Here is a 14,631-nt window from a genome sequence, read left to right as displayed (position 1 = left end):
ATGGAACCTTTTCTGAGCAATGAGGCAAGAACCTACATATCTATCTACAGGGGGGGTTTCACTTATCTAAATGTTAAAGGAAACATATGTTTTCCTGTTCACAATAGTCACAGCTTCTAACGAGAAACCAGTCAAATCACTGAAAATATTTGGCATTGATTGTAAGGAACTTTTAGGCACTGTTCTTAATTCTTGTCAAACATCCAAAATATTTATAGATCCCTTAAATGTCAAAGACAAGACTCCTAGCGTAAACTAATGTTTCCTCCACTAACATGAACAGATACACTAACATTCCCAGATTAAATTTGGGTCATGTGCTAAAGTCAGAATATTTACATTTGTGGCTTTATCTAGTTGCGGATAAAGACAATAACCCAAATTCACCATAATTTAAATGGAAGCAGAATGAAGTCCTGTGGCAACAGATACGATTTTTACCTCATAGATGTGTTCTACTAAAGGACCAATTTCTTCTTCCTTTGTAGGTTCACCTTTTGGTTCCCAGTTGTGAAGCGGCAAAATAATCGTTGGAGGGTGGGAAACCCTGGAATATATAGAACAGGTTAAAGCAGCAACTGTTAGCAGTGATCAGCTCCATTACTTTTACAAAAAAATTGACCACTATAGAACCCTGAGCACTTAAAGGCACTTTGTTTCAGCACAGTCATTAGAATTAGGTGAACAGTACAATGCTTCCATAAAGCACTACCCAGCCCTTACAGACTATCGAAGGAGTGCTTTAAGTTTCATACTTCCTCTGATGGATGGTCCTTTCCAGACAAGGGAGTGACTCTTTCCCTATTTGTGGAGAGGAATGCAGTCTGTCAGGCACTTGCATTGTTCTTACTGATGATGTGTCTGAATAAATTATCAAAAAAGCTAGAATAATGCTGTGTACATAACTATTTTCTCATTTCCATTAAAAACCCGTAGAAGTTCAGTGCTATGCATCTTCCTTCCTTGCAAAACATTTTTAGATATTTATTTAACTGCTCTGACTGCAAATTCATTATAACCTTTGTTATTCCTTTAAAAAAACCTTGCAAAGTAGTCTATCGCATTTTACAGGTGAGAAACTGAGATACAAATAGGGCAAATGACTTCCATAGAGTCATAACTGAAGTTGGTGTAGCAAGAAACTGAATGGAGGGCCAGAGCCTGAAATAGGGCCCCAGCTTCATATTTGCTTTGCAAATGAAGTGGCAATTAAGCCACTAAACACTTACGTAACTTGCAACAAGTAAAACAAACATAAATGAAGAATACAGTGATGTAATATTTGACATCTGTCATCTGCTAGTACTGAAAGTAGCTCTTGGTGCTTAAATGGTATTACCCTTACTTTACAAGGGTCAGCTCTCACAAGGTTTTGCTGGTTTCCAGAATTTTTAGCTTAAAGAAAAGCCATAACATTTCGATGTTTATTCTGCCAAAGTGGAAGTCATTCAAGTAAGTAATTCCTCTGTATTTAATGACCTATTTCTTAGCATTGAAGGCAACAGTTCAAGCCATTTTCCACTTGTGGACACAATCTTTTTAAGAACTGAGGAAGTTTTGGTCATTTTTTTGGTGTCTATCTACCTACCTATTAAAGAACTTTTCATTAAAAAGAACGTGCAATGCCACAAAAAGTCCCCTGTGTGAATCCATAAACATTTCATTGACACACTGACAGCCAGTCCTCAGCCTGAGTGTCCACCCACACCTATATCTAGTAGTTGCCGTCTCTCAGCATTTTCTCACACCTCTGCAGCCCATCAACTAAACCCTTTCTTAATTCCTCAGCCTCTGCTTCTCTTTTTGTGTTACCGTCCCCCTCTTTTTGTATTTTTTGCCTCTCTTCCTATCCAGAGCATTCCCCTGGATGACCACTCGCTACTCATCTTTGATCATATCCTGTTATCCTGTGCTTCTTTAGCTTTGGTATCCTTGTGTCAGTGGACGGGCACCTGTTTCAGATAGAAATATGAGAATGCTACAATAGCAGCTGGTGACTTCTTGTCACAGCTCATTCCTCATTCACCTTTTCTTCAAAGGCCTCACTCTGCTTTCTACTAGTACATGTGTTGCCATAAGGTGTTTCATCATTACAGTCATAAAAGCAGCAGCTTCTGTGTTGGTATTCAGAATTAATTGTCTAGGTGGTTGCACAAAAAGATCTACATATGTGACCAGGCATTTTGTACTAGTAACATCCATACATGATGTGAATCCCCAAATAAAATGTTGGCTCTGACTGGTGTTACTACGATAAGAAATTCTACAGTGTGCTACATTTACACAGGCACTCAGTAAGTTTACTGGAATCCATGTGAGCAGTTCTACCCTACATGACCTGGTGAGTCCTTAGCAGCTCCATCCTGCAAAGCTTTCAAGGGTGAGAATGCTTGGGAATTCTCATAAGTTCTTGGTGGATAAGGAGTTTGGGATATTAATATGTCAAAAGTTTCACAAGATTATTATATGTGGAAAGAGTCAATACAAAAAATAGTTATCATTATGAATTAAAATGGTCAGACACTTACCCTCTAATCTGTACTTGAGCCAGAGCACTGATGTTGATATGGAGGTTTACTAAATTGCTCGTGGGATTAATCTTGTTAGAACTGGAGAAGATATGTACAAGTGTTAAAAAAGGTTATTTAGCAGAACTCGAGATTGTTACAGATACAGCACTGAATACCACAAGGACTACAATCAGAAAGTAATGCTATTGGATACATTACAGCATGGGCTTGCTATTGCCAGTCTTCAGTCTTGCGGGACACTGGTATTTAAGTTTGATATTTTTCACCTCATCACACATTTAGTAATAAAATAAACTCAAACTTCCTTTAAAGAAAGCTATGTGTGAATATGACAGGAATTTATTTAGCTCAGAATATCATGTAAAATCCCTTGTTCAACTTGGTTATCTATATGGATAGATAGGAGTATCTTAATAGAATACAAGAATGTTTCATTCATTGGAGAATGGCAGCATTAATGAACAAGATAGGCTTTGTTATAATAAAATTTGCTTTTATGACTCTCCAAACTTCTGATTTGTACATGGCAGAACCTCGGAAGAAAAACAACAAAAATAAACTGTTTCTTTACCTTTCTTGTTTTCTCCCCTACCCTATTCAGAGGAGAGTGTTTACACTCTTAATCCCATTGAAAACAGATACTTATGTTTAAAGCCTAGTGCTCTTCCTTGTTTTATAGCCCTTGCTTATTGCAAATCCTTAGTAGCAAAGGTAGTTTCTCTTAATGCAAATGGCCATTCTTATGACTATCATACATTCATATAAAGAAAGGTTTGCAGGTTCAAATACATGAAGATAGTGAAAATAAATTATTACAGACTCAGAATTGAATAATCATAGTATTAATGATACAAAATTTGGAGTTTTTTTTCAAGCCAGTGTGCAAGTACTTCTTTGCTTCATGAAAACTAAGTTTCTATGGCTGTCACTGCTAACTGTTATCACATCTGGGTAGCATCAGTCAAATGGAAACATTCAGAGGGGGCCAGCATTCCCAGCAACCGACTCCTGAGGAGTAAAGGGCAATACTGCTTTGATCCAGGCTTTCTGGTTACAGATTGCTAAAATTAGGAGCAGCTCTAATTTGTTTGTAAATGAATGCAGATTCCCCTCAAACATCATTTGAAGTTTTGACGTAATCATTTATAGCAATTGCTTTGAGTACAGAGGTACAAAAATTGTTTAAGGTATGAAAATGACTACACCACTAATTTGTTAGAATAAGCTGCTCTCCAACTACTACTTTCCATAGAGTTAAAATACAGATTTTGATCACATATATTTGGTATTCAAATCTTGTTCGTGCTTTATGGTATTTCATGGAAAAGAAAATAGTTTAAATCAAAATGCCAGGACCTCTCTCTCTCTAAAGGCTAGCAATTGCCTAGCAAAATCCACATCAGAAAAGGAATCAGATTCAAGATACTGTTTAGCTGCTTGCTTATTTCCTGTAAGTAATGAACTTTGGTCTTACAAACAAAAATATTTATTTTCTGCTTGATATTTTGGAGTAAATGAAAGGTTTTGGGGTTTTTTTAATAACTCAGACTAGGACATAAATTCAGACACATTCTCTGCTTCCCTTTCCTTACATTTATGTGATTTTCTGCCTTATGAATTACTGTTTCCTTTTTCTCTTAAAATAATTTCACCTCTTCACTAAGAACACAGGAATGCGCAAACTGTAGTGCTGCTTGAGAAGGAATGTACAAAGCAGTGAGTTTTAGCTGTAGGATACATTCCCTGTGCAAGAAGTTTTATTTTTTTTTTTTTAAGTGGCTGGGTGCTCGTCAGCATTTTGATACCAGTTTGTGGAAACTCTTCTCTTTGGCAGCCAAACAGATCTCCCCCCTTTACATTTCAGTGAGTCACACTCATGGAGGAAGCATGAGATGTTGCTATCTATCTCCTGAAGTTCAGACTTATTCTTCAGTAAAGCCTTGTCACTTTTTCTATGAAAGTTACCTACCCTCAATTCTTACTACCTAGAAAGATTTAGCTGTCCAAAAAGCTCTGAAACTTCTCAGTTTCACAGCATAAAAGGGTAGTGATGAAAGCCACTGATACCCATTTCAGAATGCATTGTTTGCATTAATAACCTGACAGTCAACAGCGTTATGGACAAGCTGGACGTTATATCTCTGTAGGAGCCCATGCTCAGGTCTGCACAGACTCCAGCTTGCCAGCCAGACCTCTGCGACTGTGCTGAGATCTGACCAGGCACCTCATTGTCTTCTGCAGCATTGCTGTGCCTTTCATGAGTTTCTGCATGTCCTTTTCTTCAAGGGTTACATTCTGGAAACATGACTTAAACATTTTAAATGTCTCAGTTGTTTACCACGGTGAACATGATCAAGGCACTGATTAAAGGCCAGACATCAGCAATTAAGTTAGGGGGGAGGGGCAGGGAGGGCCCCATTAGGGACTCCAGTGTGTATTTGATGAGGACAGATGGAGCAGAAGCCCTGCCACTTATGGAAAAAGTCTCAGGTTTGTTCTTCCTGTTCTCCTAACCCAGATAGCCCTGTGCTTTTTGTCCCTGTGGTGGAAGTCCTGCTCAGCTTAAAACAGAGCATTCTCCAGCAGTAATACTGCAGCCCTAAAAATGTGCAGGAAACTAATGGAAAAATTACAAGGGTTCACCTGCATCGAACTGAAACAGTTATATCGCTTCATGCCAGTAAAATGGTTGAACAGATTTTAACTGCTTTACTTCTGTTTTCTAAATTGTCATGAAGAAGTGGCATGCTATTTTTTTTTCAGGGAATGATATGTCTTTAAATACAAAACTTTGTTACAAAGTGATCACCGTTCAGTAATTCTGAAGTGTAAAATGAAGTGTGAATTTGGCATATGTGTAGATCCTTGGACCACTGACCAAAATAAGTTAACCTGAATTTAAGAAAATACAATCCTCAGAATAAAACTAAGATGGATTTTCCTAAAAGCTAACAAGATCCAACCCCACAGATCCTCCTGAGCAAAGCTACCCTAGGAAAGCCCGTGAAATACCTCCTGGCACTGACCTTCTTATATATTAAACTTCAGACATGAATAGTTATTCAGAATTTAAACAACTATAAAACTTCTAACCTTTTTATTTGCAGCTCAAAATTTATGCTGAAATCCGCATTTTCAAAATGCTGAACTGAAAATCGAATGCCTGTAGAGAACTGAGAAAAAAAACAAGTTATAAAAAGAGTTGATCTCTCCATATAAAGAAAACAGTCAATTTCAACATTGTATTTTACAGATTGTATATGGCACCATTGTTTTTTAAAATTAGTATGAAATAACGTCATCTAATTTTTTTCAGGAAAAAATCCCATCCTGCCTGTCTGTATCAGCAGATGGAAAACTTGGCTGGACAGAAGATCAAGAGGAACAGAGAAGACTATTCCCAAGAACAGAGCAGTGAGGCCTTCTTCATTCAGACAGTCTCTGCTTTACTTTGCCAAGCCAAAAGAAAGTAATAGTTTTCTGGCACCTCTCATACCTGCCTCCATCCACGCACGCCTTTGTCCACGTCTCCAGGGCTTCCTGCTCCTCCTGATGTCTTTCTAACTGTGACATATGAGCTGCATGGTTTAGGTGTCAAGGAGGTGACTGATCACCTGTTTTTCTTCTAGAGGTTAAATTAGCAGAAGCATGATGTTCTAGTTTGATTTGGTTTGAGCTTTATCACTGCAGTTCAGTTAAGAGGAATATAACTTCAAACTTATATTTACAGTTCAGTTTGTCACAACTTGCAGTGTGTGACCACAGAAGATAGAGGCTAAAACACACAGTTCTCAACAGTGAAGGAGGTGAGGGCTTCTGCTGGTGCTCCCTGGTGTTTATGCAGACCTTGCTTCCTCCCTCTGATAATTTCCATTTGCTTTGCAAGCAGGGCATAGAGTAAAGCAGGACAAGTTAGTTCAGAAGAGAGAATGGAATTGCAGGGCTGACTGCAGAAGGAATGTATAACAGCATATGGTGGGTTCTCTGTAACTCTCTTGTTGGACCCAACAGGTCCAGTATGTAAGTGACAGGGGAGCAGGGGGAGATGCCATCTGCCCTCCATGTTAATTAATAAATTTGTACTGCGATGTTTAAAATAACGTGTTTAATTGACCCATTTCAACTGCATGTGTTATAAACCTGGTAAATTTTGAAGCATGCATTTTGTATTGAGACTGACAGCAAAGACTACAGCCTGTAATCTTGTACAACTTTACCCTCTCACATCCCTTATTGCCTCATTGTACAATTTCCTGCCAGATAACCTGCATGCTTTCATTTTTTTTGAAAAAGATGGTTACATATAGCCATGTTGTCCGCATGGACAAACAATCTTCCTGAGAAATTCATCAAACGGCATTAGCAAATGAGAACATAATTACTTCATCTCTGCCAACGTCTGACTAGATTAGGGGGCATGAGGAAAGAAAGAAAAAGATCTGTCTGCTTGGCCTGCTTTCCTTAACATACTTGGGTAGCACTGTCAGCAACAGGACAGGACACAACAATGTAGAGTTTTGTGTTTAGGACATAGATCCAACATCATTGAAGAGGAGACATTTTACTTTGTGGGTGTCACTTCAAATGTTTAAGCAATTCCTTTTCTTAATCTGCCTCCAGAACAAAATTTAGCTAACAGGTTTCAATTATTTCTTTCAGATGCCCGATGCTGAGGCAACATTGTGATCATAAAAGAAATGTCAAGTTCAGATCTATGAATTCTGACCATTTTAATGTCATAGTTCTAGCTAATCTCTCTTTTTTGGAAGCAAAATCTTTAAACTCGAAAGAGAATGCTTTTATATTAAACAGAAGCTGAATAGGTAGCTTGGAATAAAGATGTAAATAATTTTTAAGACCATTTTTCAAGATGATTTTAACAATTGTATTGATATTTCATTCATCTTTAAAAATACAACATTTATTTTCAATCTGAGACAAAGATTTCCAAATATTCAACTCAGCATTTAACTTACTGCTTTTACTAATCAGTCCATGTAAATTTGTTTCCACTTATAGGAGAAAAAAACATTTGATGAACCAAATTTTCACAGACAGAGCAGAGGTGAACATCATCTATTATACTGCTGAGCATTAATCCCTTATTAAATACCACAACACACTCCTACTGTAGGAGTCTAATAAGCTGCAGATGTTGCCTTTGTATGGCTGTATGACTTCGTTAATGTCAAGTAGCCCTTGACACTGCTACTAATGACAGGGCCCTTGATGAAAACCCACTGTGGCCAAAGGAGTTGAATTTGCTTGAGTCTGTAATTCAGCAACTACTCAACCTCCTTACTTTGGAAAGATATTCATTTTATCAAAATAGTTTAATATAATTTCAAATTTTCCAAGTGCTTTGGCCTGTTTGATAGGACCTAGGTGTACCCTCGGAGACAGAGGGCTAGCTTTCTTTGAAGTCTTACAGTACATATGAAAGAGAAAACCTCTGTTCTCTTGAAGAATCAGTTTGGTACATACCCAGAAACAGGCATGACCTTCTAAGCATCCCAGTCTTCTAACCTTATTTTTATTAATCTTTGTGAACTTCCACATTGTTCTACCAGAATTTACAACAAAATCTACATCTCCACTCCTAAGGTCACTGAACAGGCATTAGGAAGTTTGTCAGTCTGATCCATTTCACTGTCATAAATAAGCACTTTGAGAACTCCTTGCCAGTGAGATGGTATCACAGGCATTTAGTTTGCATATGAGCCGTATCATATAGTGATTTTCCTTCCCATTTCTTTTAATCTTCTTTTTTACCTTTGGTAACAAAGATGTTACTGAAAAGTTAAAGTAATTTTTATGGCCAGTAAATTATTTTAAAGTCAGAGATTTTCAAAAAGTTAGAGATACATCAATTTGATGACAATAACACATTTTGAGGATATGAAGCACCAGACAACTCTGTAGGGCTGCAGTAAATTCCCATGGGCTTTATCACAGAATCCTGCCATAACCCTCATACTCAGAAGTTGATTTTAAATACTTCAAGAATTCTTGGATTTCAGAGTGCTGAAAAGTCATTACAGTGACTCAACAGTTAAGAGTTTTAGGAATGTTTGATTTTGACCTAACCCTCCCTTCCCATTCCCTCACAACTTACACAAAGAGTCCCTTTCTGACTGAATATTTTGAGAATAACTGATCTCCTGCCAAAGCAGAATTGTTTTGCAAAACTGGAAATGGATCAGAGCAACCTTTTGTGATTTATGCAATTTGTACAAAGGGCTGGTATTTTGCTTTTGGAAGTACATTTGCCATTATAAATACATTTGGACTGAAAAAGCTCAAGTCCTTTCACCTTTGCTAAGCTTCCAGGAGTGCTGGTTTTAAAGATAAAGTTAAGCTTCGAGCTTTCACTCACTATAATCAAACACTTAGGCCATCTGTCTTTGTAATGCTCTATCTCCATACGCCTTAATTTTCAAGGGTTGGATTCTCTTGTTATAAGCCAGAATATCCTTAAACATGTTATGAACCCTGCTGTTTCATTCTGCTGCTTCTAAGTGTCTTGCTTAGGGATATTTGGTAACAGTACATATATGGCAGCTCTAGGGTTGATTCTCAATAAAAACCGGATTAGTTGTGCTCTGAGAATTCATAAGGAGATAAGTGAGAATAGTACTGCTATAAGTGGTCACCAAATAGCATTCCTGAAGGTCTTCACTCTGCTACCACTTAGGTTCAAGGCTGATGAGGAAACAGGGCATTGGATTCAAAGGAAGGAGTGTGAGAGTCTATAATCTAATGCCTCTACACCCAAGACCATTCCAATGCTTATGTTTATGACAACAGATAACCATGAAGATTTACTCCTAGCTTGTTAATATCTCCTATGTTTAGTCTTCCTTTTCTGTTCCAAACCCACAGGGTTTATGGTCTCCTTCCCCTCCTCCAGCGTAGCCCAATCATCCATGAGATTCTTGTGCACTTCTGTCTCTATCTTGAGAATTTGCTTCTGCCATGACAGTAACCAGGAAACCACTAAGTAGATATGTAAATTTGCTGGTTTTCTGGTACAAGAAATAATCAGCCTCGACTTGCAATTTATCTAGTGCTTCGGCCCATCATTGCCTCCAGTCATTCCATTGCGAAAACTTAATACCTCAGAAATGTTTTCAATTACTCTTACTTTTTAGGAACTTCATTTAGTAGAATAAAAATGGAAAATACAAAATCTTTTAGCCCTCTTCTCTATGTCCTTCCCAGATAACATTTACAGTGCCCCCTTCAGACTTCTAGTTCACAGCAGTTCTATAGAAAACAATCCCCAACAGGCAGGTTCTTGCTCCCGGCATGCCCATCACCTGAGTTCACTTTTGGTGAACTTCTGGTCCTTGTAGTCCCACAAAGTCTCTCTGGTTCTGCTCATTACCATGAAAGCAGATGACTGTATGAGACGCATGGTCTCACGTGCACTTTCTCTATAACTGATCTGAAGGTAACCCTATGATCCAAACAAGCTTATTCTAGTCCCAGTCTCCTATTATATGACCCATTTGGTTCTTTTATCAAGGGGCAGACAGGAACAGCTTCAAGATCATAAGAGGCCAGGAAAACACCTCTCTATAGAAAAGTCCAAAGAGTGAAATATTGATCTTCCATGGGACAAACCTTAGCTTAGTAGGGATTTTGAAAATACCAAGGAGATTCCCTTTGGTTTCTTTGTAAAGCCCCAGGTCCAATATGAAATGCAAACAGTGGTACTTTTCTTTTAAAAGCTATTTTTTTATTCCTTTTATATGTTCCTGCTGTTCACTGCTTCCTTTTTATTAGGATAGCTTTTTATCTAGGTATAAAAGCTTGGATTATTTCCGTTCAGTTAAACATTCATAGCATTTATAAGTTTACAAGCGCACTAGAATTCCTCTGCAAGGGCAACCATGGCCAAACATTCCGGGGATCAACACTTCTGGGATTGCCTTGAACTGTTTTGTCATGAAATAGGGTCAAGTGACAACAACTGTGGAATGCAAAGCACATTTTTTATCTTCAAACCTAACTTTAATCCTTAACTGCTGTCCATTGCCAGTCATTATTCAGTTCTGCTTTTGCCTAAAACCAAGGCTACTAATGTTCCATCTATTGTGCAGTATGATTTATGAGTAGCTGTCTTAGGAAAATGTTTAGAATTACATTAATAACTTGAAGAAAAACTTGATTCCAAACACATTTTCATGGATATAAATCATGATATAAACCAATAAGAGAATTCTTATACACTCAAGATGAGTATCAGGCCAAAGAAGCTGTAATTTACTCTACATATCTTCAGAAGAAACAATAGTGAAAGGGAGAAATAAATAGATCACGTTATGGATTGGGATTCTCTTCTCATTATACTACTGCAACTTCTGTGACTTAAGTGGAGTCACTTCTTTACAGTAAGTGAAATAAAGCATAGGCTCTAGCATAATTAGTCTTTTAGAACAACAAATTGTTAGTTCTTCAGATGCACAGTTCTGCCTCTTATTACACCAACAATTTCCTGTCCAAGTAAACATTGCTTACTGGGACACATTTTCCTAGTTGAGTAGATTTCCATTTGCTCTCCTTTAAAATTCAATTAGATAAAAATCAGTAAATGCATTTGGTTTTCCCTTACGTTTGCACCAGCCAGCATGGGGTTCCCAAGATCACAAACCACCATTCTAGTTTCATTTTCCATCTTGTAATCACAGCTCAAAACACGCAGTGCCTGTAACAAAAGGACACCAGTATGGAGGTCAGAGATCACAATGAAATGTATCCAGTTGGGAAGGTGATGTCTTTCTGACTGTGACATTTCTTTTGATTTCAGACACCTGCTCAGTGTGCTATAAAAACATTTAATTGCTTATTGTCAGACAAGGGAGGAAAATTGATGCCAGGGAAAAATAAACAGGAAAGTTTCCCAGTATCTTAACAGCCATGATGAGATCACTCTATTTCTAGTTTTAACATACTGCTTTGTTGCTGTGAACCATTCTTATCATCATAATGACTCAACAGAGAAAAAAAAAAAAAAAGAGTAGGCAAAACTGAGTGAGGAGAATATGCTTCATATTAATTGAAATAGTTGTATTATCCATCACTAGAAGTCTCTATAGTGAATTTCTGGCATTGGCAAAACTTTATTATACACCAAGTCTAGAACATTATTTTCCAACCTATCGTAAAGTACTTTGATCATTAAATACTTCAGTAAAAACACAAAGCATTACCTGTGTTTATAATTTAGCAAGAACAGATAAATTTTCACATTATCAGAAATTAAAGTTTTCATTGTTTATAGCAATAAGTAAAATTTAACTGTTTTTCAAGCAACTATTCTTTCAAAGCCCTGTTTGTACCTTACATTTTTCAAGTAGTTTTGTTCCAAAGCTTTGAGGATACACTCAGAGAATCTCTTAATTTAGGATGTATCCTATATTTTTGTTGTGTTTTGTTGTTTGGTTTTTTTTTAACCCTTATTACTAGGTGTTGTCATCTGTAAACAAAGCAGACTTTATAAAAGCAGGAACACCTATAGAATAGTGGAAGCAGAGAAGAAAGAAAGTAAGACAGAGCAACAAAACATTTGTTGTTTGTTTTTCTTCCTGTTTTCCTCTCTGGCATATTCAAGGAAAGAAAATGCTTCCATATATGGGTAGAGGAAAACTAGCTTTGTAAAAGCATGATGCAGCTAGTTGTTGCTATGAGGCACTCCTACTACTTTTTCTTTAATTTGTGATTCTCACAGATTAAGCAATACACACAAGGTCATGTTCTTTATATAAAAAGAACTGGGAAGTCTTCAGACCACTAACAACCAATTCATTCCTATCTGTAAAAGCCAGCGTGGGCACACTGACCTTATAATTTCCTGAGATTAAAAGAAAAGATAGGGCATGTCGTAAGAGGAGCCCATGTGAAGCATGCCCTCACCACACACCTCCTTGTGTACTGACACTTTCACAATTTGCTAGGAGGAAATAAAGTTTGTTACACAGCATATCCAGTGAACTAACAGCCCTTCCAAGCCTGTCCAGGGTTGGGAGGGGGATTTTTTGTACTCTTTCCAGCTGGTTAATTAGAGGTGAGAAGCAACACGTGGGAGAAGAGAGGGTGTTAATGCAGTTGAAACCAAACTTGTCTGGAAAACTGTTCATTTTAGCTTGATATGTGGGTTTATTGTTTTGATTTCGGCTTGGGAGGGGGTTGAAATTGAGGTCTAAGTGTTAGAAATTAAATGTTCATCTATAATTGATACTTGGTAGTTTCTTCCTTGATACTGTTTTATAGACCAGCACAAAGTAAATAAGCCATTATCACACATCTTTTGTTCCTCAAATGCAGAGCAAATAGGGGAGTTTTATGAGTAGGGTTTCTCCAATTTGAAGGCCATGCTCTTAGACTGAAAATGATTAATGGCACAAATTTGTATGACCAGCATCACAAAAGCTAATTTGTGCAGCATTAAGATGTGGCAAAGGGTCAGCTGTGGTAGAATTTCTTTAATACTGAGATTTATTGCCTTTGTTTTCTCACTGATCAACTTTTTGAGGTGATTAAGTACAAAACAGGAAAATTAAAACCAGGCAGGAAACAAGAAAAAGCAGAGACACACACCTAGAACTGTCAGTATCATTGAGTTCACATGTAACTCAGCCAGACGGAAGGTTTTGCCACAAAACCCTTCTACCTGCCACTGGTAGCAATTTAAATTTTTACAGCAACATGTGGTCTTTTTGGCAGTCTTGAGCAGAAGCAACCCCACAACAATTAACACATGTGCTCCCAGGGTGCATTTTAACTAGAAAATAATTGGATGCTTTAAGTAATCCAGGCTGCCTACAAACTTGAAACTCTTTCTGGTGGTCTTAGTGATGAATTACCAACTGATGCCAGAATAGTTAAGCATAATAGGCTGCAGACTAGAACACCTCCTCTCTTTCCTTGATCAACACCTTCCAATCTTATTTTATGAGGAAAAGTCGATTGATTAGGTGCTAGAATCTAGCTTCTCATCTAGCTGATGTATGAATAACTAATGTTTGTCCTCACAAAGCTCAAATCACATCTCATCCATCATGTACTTATTCTAAGAGTTTTCTGGTAAGACCTTAAGATTTCAGGCCTTTTTTCTGTTTTAAGAGAGCTTCATGCTTTAGTTTTTTAGTTTGAAAGGCATGTTGGATAAGAGCTTATCCATTGCAATATAAATCTGGTTGTGATCTTCAACAACTCTGCAGATCCCAGTCTAAGTGGAGACAGTTATGCCAAAATACATAATGGTTTTGGTGTGGAGCAAATACCTATTAGGGCTTTTTATCTGTCTGATTTACTTCTACTAATTATTCCATGTGAAATGTTGGTTCCAGCCATTGCTACCACAGCAGGATTAAGCTGTTCAGTATGGAGAATTCTTTCATGAGGCAAAGGATTAGTGCACAGTACTCAGGGAATAGCTTGGGGTCCAAACATACAATCATACTATTGTACTGAAAGAATGTACCATAGAGTAAGTATATACTGTCTCTGAATCTACTGCTGGCCATGGAAATGTGAGGCAATATAACGCAGTTATACTTTTTTCAGTGCAGTTAATTCCAGTAACTCTACACCTACTGCATAAGGGCAGTTATTACAAGCCAATGGGTTTCCAGTAACTAGTAAAACTGTGGTAATTTACTCATTTACCTGGTCTCTGGAACTTTTGAGTGTTTCCACAACAATACAACTTATGAATAACACATTAGATTTCAATGTAAGTCATTGTATTTCATTAATCAGCTTTTGACTGAAGGAAGTATTAGTATGTGCAAGAATCACTGAAACTTCAAAATCACATCATTGACAACAAACTGTGAGATCACATACATTCACTTGGCCCTCCAGTTGCTTATGATCATGCACATCTCTGCAAAATGCTACTCTTCTGATACGGTTGCACAGTCTATGCACACTAAGCTACGGAATCAGGCCTGAGATAACAAGACAATGACAACTGGGATTGGTCAAAAATTGTATTCCACAAAGTTGAAATGAAGATGTAGATGGCAAGTGAATTTTCAGTTAAGTTGTTGACTTTAACAATTTCTGAGTTTAATTCAAATGATACAGAATA

The 14,631-nt window shown here is 37.4% G+C and overlaps 1 protein-coding gene across 1 annotated transcript in view; it reads right to left on the bottom strand.

The window, feature by feature from the left end:
• ITGA8 (integrin subunit alpha 8) overlaps positions 1–14,631 on the bottom strand; it is a 106,065-nt gene that overhangs the window by 33,879 nt on the left and 57,555 nt on the right. Inside the window, exons 21-24 of the mRNA XM_069859562.1 lie at positions 11,149–11,241; positions 5,625–5,704; positions 2,529–2,609; positions 442–547 (exon numbers count right to left, since the gene is read on the bottom strand). Of these exons, the coding sequence (XP_069715663.1) occupies positions 442–547; positions 2,529–2,609; positions 5,625–5,704; positions 11,149–11,241 (360 nt within the window). The remainder of the gene's footprint in view (positions 1–441; positions 548–2,528; positions 2,610–5,624; positions 5,705–11,148; positions 11,242–14,631) is intronic.

Source organism: Phaenicophaeus curvirostris, chromosome 6 (assembly GCF_032191515.1).
Source record: "Phaenicophaeus curvirostris isolate KB17595 chromosome 6, BPBGC_Pcur_1.0, whole genome shotgun sequence".
In the NCBI taxonomy this organism is placed as follows: domain Eukaryota; kingdom Metazoa; phylum Chordata; class Aves; order Cuculiformes; family Cuculidae; genus Phaenicophaeus; species Phaenicophaeus curvirostris.
The sequence above is the reverse complement of the archived record's forward strand: the minus strand, read 5'-3'. Positions and strand labels throughout refer to the sequence as shown.